This window comes from Numida meleagris, chromosome 1, assembly GCF_002078875.1.
Source record: "Numida meleagris isolate 19003 breed g44 Domestic line chromosome 1, NumMel1.0, whole genome shotgun sequence".
In the NCBI taxonomy this organism is placed as follows: Eukaryota; Metazoa; Chordata; class Aves; order Galliformes; family Numididae; genus Numida; species Numida meleagris.
The window spans coordinates 111,187,490-111,203,105 of NC_034409.1; the positions used below are offsets into that span (position 1 = coordinate 111,187,490).

Genomic DNA, 15,616 nt, shown 5'->3' on the forward strand with positions numbered 1-15,616 from the left:
TAATAAAGTGGAGTTAAAAGCAAATCACCATGATTAAAATCTAATGGCAGCTGTGTGTCAGGCAATTTACAGGGACTAACCCAACAGCAGAGAAGAAAACACCATCGCTCCTCAGCACGACATCTCCCCAGTTCCCGGAGCACCTCCACGCACCGCACCGCCCCGCAGAACCCGGCCCGCCCTCGGCCGCCTGCCCGCGGAGGTGTCTCCCGGGCCGCAGCGCCGCCCGCCGGGCCCTCCGGCAGCACCGCCCCGCGGAGGAGGAGCCGCGCAGGACTCGGAGGAGCTGCCGCTGCCGGAACCGCCGCCGCCCGAGCCGGGGCCATGGAGGACTTTCACCCCCACAACGACGAGGTAGGGGCTCTCCGCGCGGCCCCGTCCGGACGGGAGCCCGGCGCCGGGACAGCAGCGGGCGGGGGCGCGGCTGGGGCTCTGCGGTGTCCCGTGCCCCCGGAGCGGGGCGGACCGACGGGTTTGGGGGCTGAGCGGGCACTGGCGGCGTCCGGCAGCCGCCGTCGTCGTGCCACGCTGGGAGGTGGGGCCTCGTGGAAGGAGCCGAGCGGCCTTTTCCCCCCTCGGGCTCCGTTTTCGGATCTGTAGCAGCCCTTTTCTATTGGAAACTCACAGGGAAGTCGCTGTCCTTGAGATTTGCGCCCTTGCCCATTTGTTTGGAACCGATGGGCACAGAGAAGCAGATGGCAGAGGCGGACGTGCCAGGTTTTCTCTAGAAGCCAAGCTGAGTTCTGAGGAGTCAGAATGAGTAGAAAATAGGGTACATGAGAGCTGTAGGGAAAGTTTCTTGGGTGTGCCAAAAATAATTGATTTTTACTTATTACAGATGATCTTCAATGCTGACGAGGCCCACAACATAGTTAAGGAGGTAGGTGTTCATGGCTCACATTTCAAAGAAACTCTATATTTTGCAATATAGTGAAAAGAGATTTTAATTAATCATCCCTGATAGATTCAAACTTATACAAAATATAAACTATTATTTAAATCAAATGAAATCAGACCTTCATTTGGAACTGCTTAAAGCTTCAGTTAATTCTTGTCTTCAACTATCTAAGGGGGAGAAGGTGACTGAGAGAGGGACAGAATTTGCTTTACCTTGGAAGGATGGGGGAAGACAGTCACAGATTGCATAGGAAATTCGTTCTGTTTTATTTTTTTCCCCTTTATCCTGCTAGAGAGTAGGTGATCACTGGAGCAGGCTGCAGGGAGCTGGGAAGTCTCCATCTTTGGAGACTTAAAAAAAAAAAAACTGCCTGTACAAAGTCTTGAGCAGCCTTGAGGTCACACTTGGAAGTTTAACTTTGGCTGGAGCAACAGGTTGGACAACATGAGCTTGTTATTTATCAATATTTAAAAAAAATAATTTTTGCACAAAAAGAGCAGGCTGAAAGTGAGTAGCCTGCCAGTCTAAATTAAGTGCCTGATAACATGGTTAACAAAGAGACTGTGGCATACAGATACTTTCACATTTTACAGGGCAGTACTGTTTCTATAAGGAAATTTCTAGAGGGCCTGTGCAGGCCCTTTCCTACCTGCCCTGCCATGACAGGGCAGTGCTTCTTGAGCTGCTCCAGGTCACAGCAGCAAGCCCTCAGCTGTCAGGTGAATGACAATTCGGCCCTTACATAACTGGCACTGCTTAGAGAGGCCAGATACAGTATCACAGATTCTCTTTCTTTTTACATCTGAGGCTGGGAGCAGAGCCAAATGTTTCTGTCTCTGATAGAAAGCTCGACTGGATATGAGGAGTACTGGTATTGGATACATTTCTGGAAAAGGCTAGAGTCCCCGTGGCACCACTGAGCACTGTTGTCCTGTTTTGTGTTTGTTTCCATCAAGTCAGTGTCTAGCTTTATACAATGGGATCAGAACTAATTGGGTTTCCTAGGATCTGGAGCACAAATCTCTTGCACAGCATGTTAGTGGGTGGTGCATGCATAGTCTACTGGATCAGAGAACATAGCTTTGTTTTACTTACCCATTACACATGTACATTTCTTTTACACTGCTATAATACAATTTCCATGAGTACACAATTCTGAATTTCTATAGGAAAAGAGAACGCTATTTAAGAATTACAGTTAGACAGCAGGTTTCTGTTTTTCAGTCACCTTGAGTTTAAGCAAGTATTGGCCAATCTAAAGCTGTGGGAGGATATGCACTTTTCAGGCATTTTAGTGCTGCAGGACGCAACACTTAAGCATCTGTTGCTTTTACATCTGCCTTATCATTTAAGCTGGGATTTGTGTTTTGCTACGGGGGCTCTGGCTTTCTGAAGATTCTGGATTATTGCTCAAAAACTCTGAAGGGCTGCCCAGCCCACGTAAATGTTATTGATCAGAGTAGTACAATTCCTACTGCAGCAGCACATAAAAGCCAAGCTGGAGTAGGCAGTCATTGAGAACCATTGGGGGAGGGAAGGGGCAGCACGTTAGTATTTCCACTGGTATCCTGTGGTTTCACTTGGCAATTAAGGCATGCGGCCAAGCTCTTTCCCACACCAAATTTTTACTCAGAGCCTCAGTTTTCTGTATGTAGTAGTGAGGTAAGTATATACTAAAAATAATTTCCCAAGAAAGCTCATTTTACTTCCCGTTCAGCAACTGGGACCTGATGAGCAGAAGTGATTGAAAGTAAGCCAGTTGCCAGATGCAGTTCTTATACAAGACATCTTGAACCTTTACATTTTGAAGTTTCCTCTATTTACTGTAACTGTTTTTCCCCCGCTCTGTTTTAGTGCATAGAAAGTGTTTTAGGCAAAGCAGATTACAATCACAACAAAGTCAACCAGTGGACTGCAGCTATAGTGGAACAGTCGCTGACGCATTTGGTAAAACTAGGAAAAACGTATAAGTACATTGGTAAGTAGAAGTACCCATGCTTTTACCCTTTTACAGTCACAGTGAGTAAATGCTGAAAGGTTCGTTTCCACGCAGTGCTGTACTCAGTAGAAGAGTTTAATTGTTAAACTGTAAACAAAGCAGAACAGATACTTCAACTCTTATAGAGGTTTTTAGTAATACTTATGGTAAAGCTATGGCAGATTTACTTAGGCCAAGCATGCTGTCAACAGTACAGAAGATAACATATTACACAGTCTTCCCTGACTCTTAAGCAGTCTTAAAACAATTATATCAATGTTGTGGTATCAGTTCAGGAAATAGATTGTAACATTATGGAAAGCGCAGCAATGATAGTATAGTAGCAAAGTCCTAGGCCACAGCAAGTGATGATAAAATCAAACACAGCAGCTGTGGACACAGAAACAAAGGAAAGAATCCCCTTACCCTTGGAAGGCCTCAGGTAGGCAGGGATCTCCAACAAGATGCCCTTACCTTCACTGTCAACCTTTAAATGAGGTCTGGGAAGGGGTGGATCCTGGCTCCACCCCTTCTGATCGCTCAGGTACATTGCATGCACCCGAGCTCCCCTGGGTTGGCCCTGCCTTCCCACCAGGTGCTCCATCACTGATTCAAGCTGTTACTTGGCATTTCTGCTACACAGATACTTCTTAATTTTTTTTAAATAAAAGCATTTTATTACGCTTCTTATAAGTACAGACTTTTACAAGATTTTCAGTCCTCTAAGCTACTTCATGTCCTGTTATTTTTCTGTGCACATCTATGGAAGAGAAATGGAGAAAAGTGCATGTTTAAAATGCTATTACATCAACGCTTCACGAAAGAACCAAAGCAAGTGTTTGCACTCTGGTCTGTTTTTAGAGTCTTCAATTCAAACTTAATGTTTTTACAGCAGTTACAGGTCAGTCTAGAAATGCCATATTACCACAGTGTGGTTTCAGAGAGCAGCCAGCGCTACCTTTGGGAAGCAGCTCTCGTCCAGAATGACTTCTGTTGTACCTGTGAGGACAGCACTTGGAACCCAGTTCTGAGGCGCACCTGACAGAAGCTGTATCTAAGCAGTTTAAAAGATAGAAAGCACAATCCTATTAGCGAGCATTTTGTTAAAGCCATTGTCTTTACGTGACTAAAGATAATCATGAATCAAATACCGAGTTCTTGAGGAAAATACTGGGAGTGATGGAAATGTCAAAATAGGTGTTGACTTAGCTGAATGCTGCCTGACAGCCATTTGAAAAAATATCATAAGCTGGAGTTCAGAAATTGTGAACGATTCACCTCTTCAATAATGAAAGCTGTGGTTTTATGACTGTATCTTTCAGTAACCTGTGCAGTGATGCAGAGATGCGGAGCTGGTCTCCACACAGCAAGCTCGTGCTTCTGGGATACTACAACTGATGGTAGGCTTCCTCACTCACATTAAATGCTGCAGTAAAAGAAATGGTATCTCTTGCTCAATTGTAATGGTTCGGTTGAAGTGTCGGAAGAGTGATTACAGAAGCAGTAGGTTCCAGAATTAAACCCTTGTTTACAATCCCAGGAAAAATGTTTTGTCAACAATCTGTGTCTGCATTAGGAATGACTGCTTTGGAGGTGCTACAAAGCCAATGGAGAAATGCCTTCTTATTTAAACAATAATAAAAAAAATTAATCCTCTTCAGTAACCACTGATCAATTGAAGAGGCAGTAAAACATTATTTTCAGTAAAAACAAGTGCATTGTCCTAAGCATATCTGTCTGTCTGCTGTGAAGAGACAGTGCTACTCTGAAGGAGAACAAAATTTGGTAATAATAGAAACAGTTTGACTACAGTATGTTTTTCAACTGCCTAACTATCAAGTCAGTTTATAGGCTTTTCATGCGCTTTCTAACATCTAAATTAGTTCTAAAGTTCAGGGTATAATAATCCAGCTTTTAAAAAGAGATTGTCAGCTCATTTCCCTCCTGGTATTTAGGTAGTAGACAATGTCCAAGTTAATACAAATGTTTTGAGGAATTTAGTCTAACTGGAGCCAATATGTCAATAATAATAATTACCTTAAATCACAGCTGTGTTATTCCTCCTACTTGAACATAGTTTACACTGAGATAAAATGAATGTAATAAAGGGGCTGGAATTATTTTTTTTATGTTTTGTAAAAAATTGTATTGATCTCTTCTAGGGACCTGCACAGTGAGATGGGAAAACCGAACAATGAACTGCATTGTCAACGTGTTTGCTGTTGCTATTATCCTGTAGCTGACTGGAAGATAAATATAAGCAACACCGAAGCCTTTAAAGAAAATGTTCCAAACACATGGCTAAATATTTCAAATAGTTATATGTATATATATATATATTTTTTCATTAAGAAATGGTATAGCAGACAGAAGTTCTCTAGAGAGGGCATACAGTCTAAGCCAGTTCTCATAGATTAATTATTTGAAATTGATCAAAAAAAGAAAGAGAGAAAGCAGGTTTTCATAATTTAAATATTCAGAAGTATGTTAATGAGAAGATGCCACAAAGATCAATAGACTTTACATCAAAGCTAATATCAAAGACACTTTATTCAAGAGGAACATATCTAATCAAAGAAAAAGGTGAAAGGGCAAGCAAGACCTCTCAGGATTCTGGTGCCTTTGGGAACAAATTATGGATGCAATTCAGAGTGCACATACTGTAAACAGTATCAAGTGCTTCATGTTTGATTAAATATAGCTGACTTTCTTATTGAATGCTGGTGCCTTTCAGATTGCATGAGCATCACTCTTCAGTCAAGCTTGAACTTCTGCATTGAGATTGGATCCATACAAGCTTTCCTCCTTAAGGCAGAGGATGACTTCACTAGGGCAAAGGTGCAATATACCTAGGCCTAACAAGAATACTAATTTTTCTTCAGAATGAACAGTATTATGTTTGTTATCAATTCAATGGATCAGGCATTAGCATTGAATTCATAATTTGTCCTTCCTAAAGCATTCTGAAGGTACTTGCATTTGATTTTATTCCCTGACTACATAATCTGTGACATGCACTTTATTGAGTCCTCCTGCAATGCAAAACTAGCCAGGAGCAAGGGTAGTAAGAGTTGGCCCTCATTTCCCCAAATGGGACTGAGTTGTTCAGAGAAGGTACACACATTTCTAGAGGCTCTTGTTACCTTTGAAACCATTTATCTTAAGACAACATATATATATGTGAGTATTTCCTATATTCTCTAAATCTAGAATCATAATCCTATTAAAAAATTGTTGTATTTTAAGCACTAAGAATTCCCATCCTATGAAGATTTATACGAGTTCTTAAATTTGCTCATCTGATGAGTCTTAACTTGAATTATTCCACATGGAAGAAAAGCATTTGCACAAGTATTTGCTAGATTGGGGCCTACACTTTTCTTCATTAATGCACAATGTCTGTGATAAAGATGTATCAATACCAAAAATGCCTGAATGACTGCTGCCACTAAGTGGCAGCTACATTAAGTTGTTTTATCAGATGCTGCTTAAGGATAGAGTTTTTTCTTCATTACTGCATGTCCTTGGAAGAGACTGGTAACTACCTAACAGCTGAAAGGCTGTCCTGCAGTTCTAACATATGAGTATTAAAGCACTGTTACGCAGTTTTATTTGGTTTTCTGATAACTGTTCGGATGTATAGCAAGTGACCTGTACAAAGAGTAAGCTAAAAATTGTGTCTTTGCTTAAATTGTGTATTCATGTAGCTGCTGTGAGACTATATACAAATGGAACATGTAATTCACAATGCTGTTGAAAAGCTCGTGCTTCGCAAACAAGTAGAGTTCTGCTTTTACCTGAGTGCAAGCAAAACTAAGCACTGTAATGTTACCTTTGCCTTAAAGGCAAGCATAGTGTGAAGATGTATATGTGTAGTGTACTGACCTTCAGATATGTAGTAATTCAACATTGTTAGGGTTAGGACGGCGATTTCTGAACGTGGTGCTGCCACTTAAGAGCTGAGTTGTGAAACTCACAAAAATGCAGAGTTTCACTGGTTTTCAGAATTGCACAAAGTGGGAAAGGTAAGTGGAGCAGCAACTAGAAAAAGTTTTGGTAGGGTTGGTATAGCATGAGATGTAAAAGTAGTGGTGGCCATTATCCCTATTTAATTGGCATTCAGGTGCCATGATCAGATGAAATACTCCGTTCTGCTGTTTGTAACGTATTTGGTGTTTCTGCTTTACTTGAAAATAAGATGCACTGAGAGGACTATCAGTTTAATGAGGCTTGGTGAAGGTTCTGCTGCAAAAGAAACCTGGAAAATGCTGCTTAATTGTAAGACTGCTTCATTTTTTCTTCCTACCAAAATCAAAAACGAAAGACTTGCCTTAGTTGTATCTTTGCCTTTTGTGTTTGATCAATGCAAACGGTGATCGAGAACAGTATTTATCTTACTTTCCTTCACTTGTATGCAATAATGAGAACGTGGGAATGTTATTCAAGTTGTGAGCGTATTAGAGACAAGACTCATCAAAGGCTAATTCCCAAATGTCAGCTGATTTCCCATACCTCTTTGTTTACTCAGATCTATTCCTTGTTCTGTTTGTCATGGTGATGCAAGAGACAGTTGTTGTTGCTCCAGGAAGATTACTACAAAGTTCTGGGAAAAGTATTTGCATTCTTCATCATATCCTAGAACAGTTGACTTCTTTTCCATCTTTCCACTCCTCACCCTCGTTTGTGCATACAGACAAGTACTTGTGTTTAATACATTTCTCAAAATGAATTCTGACCACCACTGCTTCATTTCCGAAGTAGTTTCTTTTCAAGTATGAAACTGGGTTGCAGAACATGGGAATGTGCAGTGACATTTCAATAGTGCTTTCTATCAATAGAGTGTTTTCCTTAATTTTTATAATCATGGCAGTAAGTTATTGTTAACGATGTAGGCCTTTTTAGTGGGACAAAAGAATGTGCATCAACTTATAGCCCATATATGTGGAGCTAGTGATCCTATGTATGACTTCATGAGTGAAGACACCTATTACTCCTCTCCTGCAAAAAGGCATTTAAGAATTTTGTTTTCAAATGTGTGAAAGGGAAGGTATGATGTCTGTCTTCCCTTTATACTTGCCCAAGGAAACAAGTGCAAATCCTTTTATGGTCAGTTTGTATTCATGCAATCTAAAGCACTTTGTAGAAGCCACTGAATTTCCAGCTTGTAGCTAGCCTATTTATTTTACATTTGGCTGACAGTTTAAACACACTGTAAAAGAGAGAACGTTATCACTAGCCTGTATGCATTAGTTCAGTAGCTGCCATACAGGGAAAACAGGGCTTTGCTCTAATACGAACCGCAGGTCCTTCAGAGAGGAGTGCAGCAAATCCTATAATGAGCGGTTCTTAACTGATTATGGTGATGCACCTTGCTTGCTCTTGTACAGGCTGACCTGGTCAGTTTGCTCACATTTAATTCCAGGGGGGATTTTTTAAATCATGCTGTTACTAAGTGCTGAGCAGATCAAATCCTACATCAGAATATCCCAAGCCAGTAGGCTCTGCTTGTGTCCCAGGCTAAAGGCAGTTTGTCTCTAGGTGAGTGAGCCTGGATGCAATATCCAGTGACTGCAGTGACAAACCCAGCTGCAGTGGAGGTGCTCTGGCCTATAGGCCTGTGCCAGGCAAGGGAGCGGCGTGCTTTGCCTTGTGGGGGGTGCAGTTTCTTTTTCCCATGTAATGGAGGGAAGGCTGCAGTCTAATGCCACTGGGAGATATTTTTCTGCTGTGATTAGTCTATGTCACTACCAAGTAACTGGAGGCTTTAGCTCATCTGTTCCTAGAGCCTTCGTCTTGAAAGATGGGAAGCATATTGTGTCAGCATGTTTGTTATAAAAGGTTTTTTAAGAGGGAACAGAATAGCACTAGAGGGACAGCTACAAGCTTCTGTGTAACTCCTCATCCACTGTCTGACCAAGAATTAATGGACAGTCGGGCTTGCAGTAACACACAGTAGTTGGAATCAAGCACATAGGCCTAGTGGGCCATACCATAGCGTGGACATATGAGGGAAAGACAGGCGAGTTTTGTGGTGACGTTACAATTTTAAATATATTCTTCTGTATGTGATGGTTTATTGCAGTTTGCCTGTACTGGAAGCCAGGTGCCGGCACTGCCAGCTGCCGGCAGGCGGCGCTGCGGGGCGGGAGGCCGAGGCGGGGGACAGCGGTGGGGCGGGCGAGAAATCGCTGTCACCCTGCTCCGGTACTGTGAGATCATGGAGTCATAGAACTGCTCAGGTTGGAAAAGACCCTCAAGATCATCAAGTCCAGCCTCAACCTAACCATACTACCCTAACTCTTAACATCCCACCGCTAAATCATGCCCCCGAGCACCACGTCCTTCTACTTGAAACGTGTTTTCTGCGGAGCTGTCCCATCACTGCTGGCTGGCAGATAGCACCCTGCTGCCCTTTCTGCTTTCTTGTGGGGACTGTGAGCTCTTGTGGGGTCACTGTGAGCTCTGCAAATTGCACATTCCGGCTTCAGCCGTTTTTTATGAGGCTCTCTCGGGCCTCACAGAAGTACGCTTTCTGTACACATGCCTATGTATGACACGCTTTTAATTCTAGTGTTGGGGGAGTGGAGGGGCAGCGCTGAGCTCTGCTCTCTGTGACAGCGACAGTGCCCGAGGGAACGGCATGGAGCTGTGTCAGGGGAGGGGCAGCTGGGGGTTAGGGAAAGATTCTGCACCAGAGGGCGGTGGGTACGGCCCCGAGTGCCGGAGTTCTGGGAGCATCTGGACAATGCTCTCAAACGTAGGGTTTGATTTTGGGTGGTGCTGTGTGCAGCACAGAGCTGGACTCGATGATCCTTGTGGGTCCCTTCAACTCGGGATATTTTATGATTCTACAATTTAAATACTTCCTCTTGAGAGGAGAAACATCACTGTCCACAACAATATCTATTGATACTGAACAGATGCTTGGGAATTAAAAATAGACTTGGCATTATATATAGCCAGCCTCCTTCTCTCACTTGCTGAAGCTGGCCAGGGGGCTGTGCAATGTTGTAAAAATTTGCATGGTTTTTTCTCACTGAGAAGCCAAACCTGAAATGAGAAAAGCAAAGAAGAGAAAGCAGAGTAAGGGACAGCTGAGACTGAAACTTGAGAAAGAATACAGGTCTCCAGGTGTTTTATTTTTGTTGATACGTATGTAGGCAGATGTAAATGATGGGCAAACTCCCAGTCAGCTGATATGCAGCTGAATTGGGAACAATGTCCCACTGGATATTATTCAGACATAAAACAAAAGCGTAGCTGCTCTCTGAATGCTGTTCAGTTGGACTGCAAAGACAAGAGGCAGTCAATGTTTGAGTCCAGCAGTTGTCTCAAGCTCAAGACAGAGAGCGTGTGGGCAGAGCCAGGAATGGACAGAGGGCTTGCACATCACAATAGCAGGAAAGACATGAGAGCCCAAGGCCTTTGGACCAACTCAGGAGGGACAAGCAGGCTCTCAGAAGAGTGCTAAATGTGAAATTATTGGCCCAGCTGTCTGAGAAACTGGCTGCTAGTTTTGGCTCGTTGTCCTAATTACAGCTGGACTGTCTCCAGAAAACTGCTGAAAACAGGTGGTATTTAGGGCAGTTAATGAGCTAGCTTTGTAGAATTTTACAGGGAACTTCTCTTAAGAGTGATCAGACCTTCAAAGGATGCCTGCTGACAGTTTAAACAATGGGAATGGGAGAATGATGTCATGATCTGGTGGAGCACAGTGTTTCTGGCTCTCACTTTGGTAGGCACATAGGAGGTAGGCTATGAACAGCCATGAAATCAGTGTGAGCTGAGTGTATTTGTGCTGCTGGAGAAAAAAGGGCTGAGGGAAGAGGTACAACTGTCAGTGATGGACTAGAAGTAAGACCTGCAGTAGTGTTCAGGAAGGATGTGTGAGGGAGAGATTCTCCAGTGTGGACAAAAGGGAGCCACAGTAATCATGGAGGGAAGTGATGCTAGTCCCTCTGTAAGTCTTGGTTTGGTAAGTCAACTGGTTTGCAGCTCAACCTGCATGTGAGCCAGCAGGCAGGTGACATGGGTATCAGGGAGTTTGGGCTGCATCGCAAGCACAGACCCTGAGCAAACCTGATGATATGGTGTACTTGGTACCAGGCAAAGGGAAATTAAGATCTTGGACAAAGATAGGCATGTTGATGCTGACTGATAAGTCAAAAAGAGCAACACCAGAGGGCTGAGGATCTGCCTGCTTAGAAACTGTAGTGACAGTATTTTGAGAGTTGAACCAAGTTAAAAGTAAGAGCAGAGAACGTTTAAGATGACAATTGGAAGCATCAGTAATAGTATAAAATACTTTTTTTGGTAAGAGGTGGAAGTGAAGGAGGGCTGGTAGTTGCATTTGCAAGAGATTGTATTGATTTTTTTTAAAGACGAGAATATTCTGGAGTTGGGTGGAGAAAGACACAAAAAAAGTGAGAGTTTTGCTTTACAGCTTGTGTGGCATTTACAAGATAAGAAAGGGCAGCCCTGTGCAGCCTTTCCCACTGACACTTTCCTTGTCAAGAATAAATAGCCAGTCAGTACATAAAGCGCTAGCTTGGGCCCACAGAATTTGCTGACAGAACTTTCTTCTGTGGTTACAACATGCAAAAGCTGTCTCCATTAGGTGGTGATGGATAGTGTTTTTGTGCATTGGTAGAGGGAGAAGGGAAGGCTCAGCACCTTGAAACAAAGTAGGTGGCTGTGGACATCAGCTAAATAACATCTGTTACTTCTGAAGGGGAAGTGGCAACCTGAATGGGTTGCAGCTTGGTCTCTGCAAATGACTTGAAAATAACGGAAGGATTTTAATAATTTTCCTGGGTTTGGGGCTAGTTTCTGTTGCTTACATACATGTAAGTGTACCTGATGGATTTTCCTAATAGTAAGCTGTCTGTATTGCCCTCTGACTGAGAAATGCAGCTTTTTCTCCAGCTTAACGGCTTGGTGTTGCCGTTTTCCCCATCCAGCTTCATGAGTGAAGGCTCATATGCACACTGTCATTGTCTCCCTTAGTTACTGCTGGTCCCAGTCTCTTCCAGTCTCAAGATTGTCTCCCCAAACGTTGCTATAGGGAACATATCTCCAGTCCATCATTGATACCCGTATCCTGCTAGCCATCACCAACATCACCCTGGAGTGGTTTAGAGCATATAGGTTCCTACAGAATCAGTACATAAAGGGCTCAAATAGGATATTGTCTTCTTGTGACATATCAGCAAAGAGCTCTGGCTAAGTCCTGTAAATACACTAATATATTGGCCTTGTTATGAAAAATTCAGACAAACGCTCATATCACTGTGGTTGCTGCAGAGCAGAGCTGATGTTCAGAGCTGTTGCTTGGATAAATGTTCATCACACAATGTGGGGCTGCTGGAAAGCCTCAGGCAGTGATGTGACTGGCATCCCCAGCTGGTAACTTCATTCATTCTGGTGGTTTCTAGTTTGGTACCAGCTGAACATCAGACAGATTAATTCAAATAAAGGCATCGGGGCATTTGTGAACCCAACAACAGGAAGTAACTTTAGGCAAGGTTCCCTGGCTACATTTACAATGTGGGTTTTGCTGCCTGTCTTAGGGTATGAAGTAGCAGCGAAAGGACTTGCAGCTGCAGCAATAGCCGTGGCAGAGACTGTGGTCTTTAGAGGTTTTCTGTAAACTGAAAGCAAAGTAGTATTGGGTAACTGAGCATTAGTTAGTACTCTATAAATAGCATTTTGTTGCCGCCCGTGTTGCTATCTTTTATGCAATCTTTTTATTATTTATTTTGGTTTGTAGCATTGAATCTTTGCTGTTGAGTGCATTGATTTGTGCACGTGTGAGACAGACAACAGTGATGGAAGAGGACCCATGTATTTACTCAGCCATTTGCAACACTGGTACAGTGAGAGTATTTCATGGACTTTTAACAGATGAGAGGAACTTTCACAATTTTGGAGCAGGAGGAAGCTGCTGATGATGTACAGGGCTCTTTATCTGTCTGCTCAGGGAGGTTGTTCTAGAAGGTGTTTCCTTCTTGTTTGACAGTCTTTTCTGATTATATCCTTGCTGCTATTTGAGGAAGGCTCAGATCTCAGAGAGCTTGTGTGAATTTGCCACCTGAAAACAGGCTTGACCCTGCATCAGTTATCGTAGATGAAAGGGAAGTATGAGAGAAAGGCCAAGAGGGTGGTAAAACCACAGCAGCAACAGTCTTCGCTAGCTGCTCATGGGAGCTTACCCAGCCCTGGGCCACACTGCAAAGGTATTTGCTTGTGCTTTGGCTCTGTGGGGTAGAAATCTCTTCAGTTTAGAGAAGTGGCAAGGCTCTTAGATGAAACCAGGCTCCTGCTCTGTCAAAGCGCTCTCGTGTTAATGCTAGCATTGGCAACAGCATTTTGGCCTAGTAACTGCAAAGAGACGATGGTAATTGCCCTGTCCTCATTATTCCCTATGCCATTTCTGGACCCAGCTGGTACTGAGGAAAATTCTACCATAGTTTTCTCAGTGCTCTCAATCACACAAGGAGAGAACAGTGTAAATCTTGGACTTTTTCATGGTCCACTGTAACTCACAGACATACGAAAAGACAATAATTATGTAAGAAACACTTACACTTTATTTCGGAGTTACTTGACCAAAGATATCTCCACAATCCACTTGTTCTGAAGGCCATAAAAGACAAGGTCAATGATATTTTCTTATTTTCTGGTCTTAACACCTGTCCTGGTTTTGGCTGGGATAGCTTTCTCCCTCCCAGCTGGTATGGTGCTGTGTTTTGAACTTAGGACAAGAACAATGTTGATAGCACGGTGATGTATTAGTTGTTGTTGAGCGGTGCTTACACAGAGCCAGGGATGTTTCAGCTTCTGACGCTGCCCTGCCAGTGAAGAGCTGGGGTGTGGAAGGAGCCAGGAGAATGCAGGCAGGACAGCTGACACAGACTGCCCAAAGGGATGTCCCATAGCAGCTGGCATCGCGCTGAACCATAAAACTGGGGGAGCTGGCGGGGGGGGAGGAAGGGGAGGGAAAGGCTGACACTGCTCAGGGACCGGCTGGGCATTGGTTAGTGGGTGGTGAGCAATCACATTGTGTATCATTGATTTGTGAAATTCTTTTATTATTATTATTTTCCCTTCCTTTTCTGCCCTGTTAAACTATCTCAGCCCACAGGTTTTAGCTATTTTCCAGTTCCCTCCCCGTCTCACTGAGGGAGAATGAGCTGTGTGGTGCTGAGCTGCCAGCCAGGTTAAACCACAGTGGCACAAGTTGACTTACATGTGTTTTTTTAAAAACATAGGAGCTCATAAATCTTTGATGTAGAATTTAAAATAATAATGATAAAAAACCCAAACACAATAGTTAAATGTGGAGACAAAATATTACAAGAGGTAAACAAAACAGTCTGTCTGGGCAATACACAGCTGCCTACAGCCCTGGCCCATCTGTAGTAACAGGGAAGGCTGCAGCTGAATCATGTCCTGTGAGACATGTGCTGCACTGCTTAATGCTCGGAGCAAAGCCCCCTGTGCCTCTCCCTGCAGTTGCAGTGGGCCAAGCACTTGCAAAACCATCACAAGCACTGCGGGAAGTGAGGGTTCTCCAGAGATTTAAAGTGCTGGGGAGCAAGATGAAGTGGGTGAGTGAAGCAGCAGTTGGTAGAAGAGGATGAATGGAGAGAAATCCCGGGTAGCTGAGTGAGCAGAGAGAGACCCATGCAGTGGCCAGGCAGAAGAGCACCAGTGGAAAGAGAGGGATGGACTTAGCAGAAGTGCAGATCTGGTGCACAGCTGGAAGGCATTTGTAAGATTTCTGCAATTCTTTCAACACTTTTCTACTCTGCCGTTATTAATTTTTCTGCTTGTCTGATCCAGCTTGTGTGTGGTGAATGTAAATGAGACCAGTGGCTTGCTAGGGTCTCTATCAATGCCAAAATGAATGTGTGCTTCATGACAAATAACTACACTGGCTTGCATCTGTGGAGCTGCCGCTGTTGTACACAGTCAGATGTGAGCATTTGATGCTGCAAGTTCTTAAAACCGTTAGCATCTTAATATTCGCTACAAACTTCCTTTGAGCATGCATACATTTGTCCTTGAAGTGTGAGGGCTTACATCCAGTTATGAATTCAACAACAACAACAAAAAAGAGCCAACAAATGGAAACCCACACTGAAAGATGGAAAAATAAAAACAGAAAAAATTAATTTGTTAAGAATATTCAAAAATAGAGAAGGAACCTGCAAAAGTGTTTGACAGGCAACTTTTTGGTTGGGCTTTTTTTTGGTTTCTAATTTGGTTTAACCCATTGTTTGAGGACTGAAATGCAGACAGTCTCCACCCAGCAGAGAAAGTCTTACAGGACTGAAAAGAGGAAGCCCCATTTCGCAACTAGCCTGGTTTCCCCTTGGGAGATGGGTGATGGTGAACAGGCAGAACAGTGTCTTTATTATAGGTTAAAACTTATGAAAACTTGGATTTCCTTTGCATGTGTGCAGCTTTGCAAGTATTTACCAGGGAAGGAAGGAGGACAAGATGAGACCCAGTGCATATTGAGGTCTCAAGTATATTAACCACATATGACCAGGTGCCTTGCATCCTCCAGAACCCCCTCGTTTCCAAAATTAAGATGGAAAAATGGGAACTGCCCAGCACTCCAGAGGATCAGGTTCTTTAACTATATTTAAGGATATTGATTAATTAATTAACTTCTTATTTCAGATGACTGCATTTAGGGAGACAGACAAAATATTACATAAGAAGGAAAGTAA

At 43.2% G+C, this 15,616-nt stretch overlaps 1 protein-coding gene across 1 annotated transcript; it reads left to right on the forward strand.

Annotated features, from left to right (window-relative positions):
• On the forward strand, positions 201 to 7,605 carry DYNLT3 (dynein light chain Tctex-type 3). The gene is made up of 5 exons (XM_021407936.1): positions 201 to 354; positions 839 to 880; positions 2,753 to 2,876; positions 4,199 to 4,276; positions 5,039 to 7,605. The coding sequence occupies exons 1-5, from the start codon at positions 325 to 327 to the stop codon at positions 5,113 to 5,115; spliced, it is 351 nt and encodes a 116-aa protein (XP_021263611.1). The 5' UTR covers positions 201 to 324; the 3' UTR covers positions 5,116 to 7,605.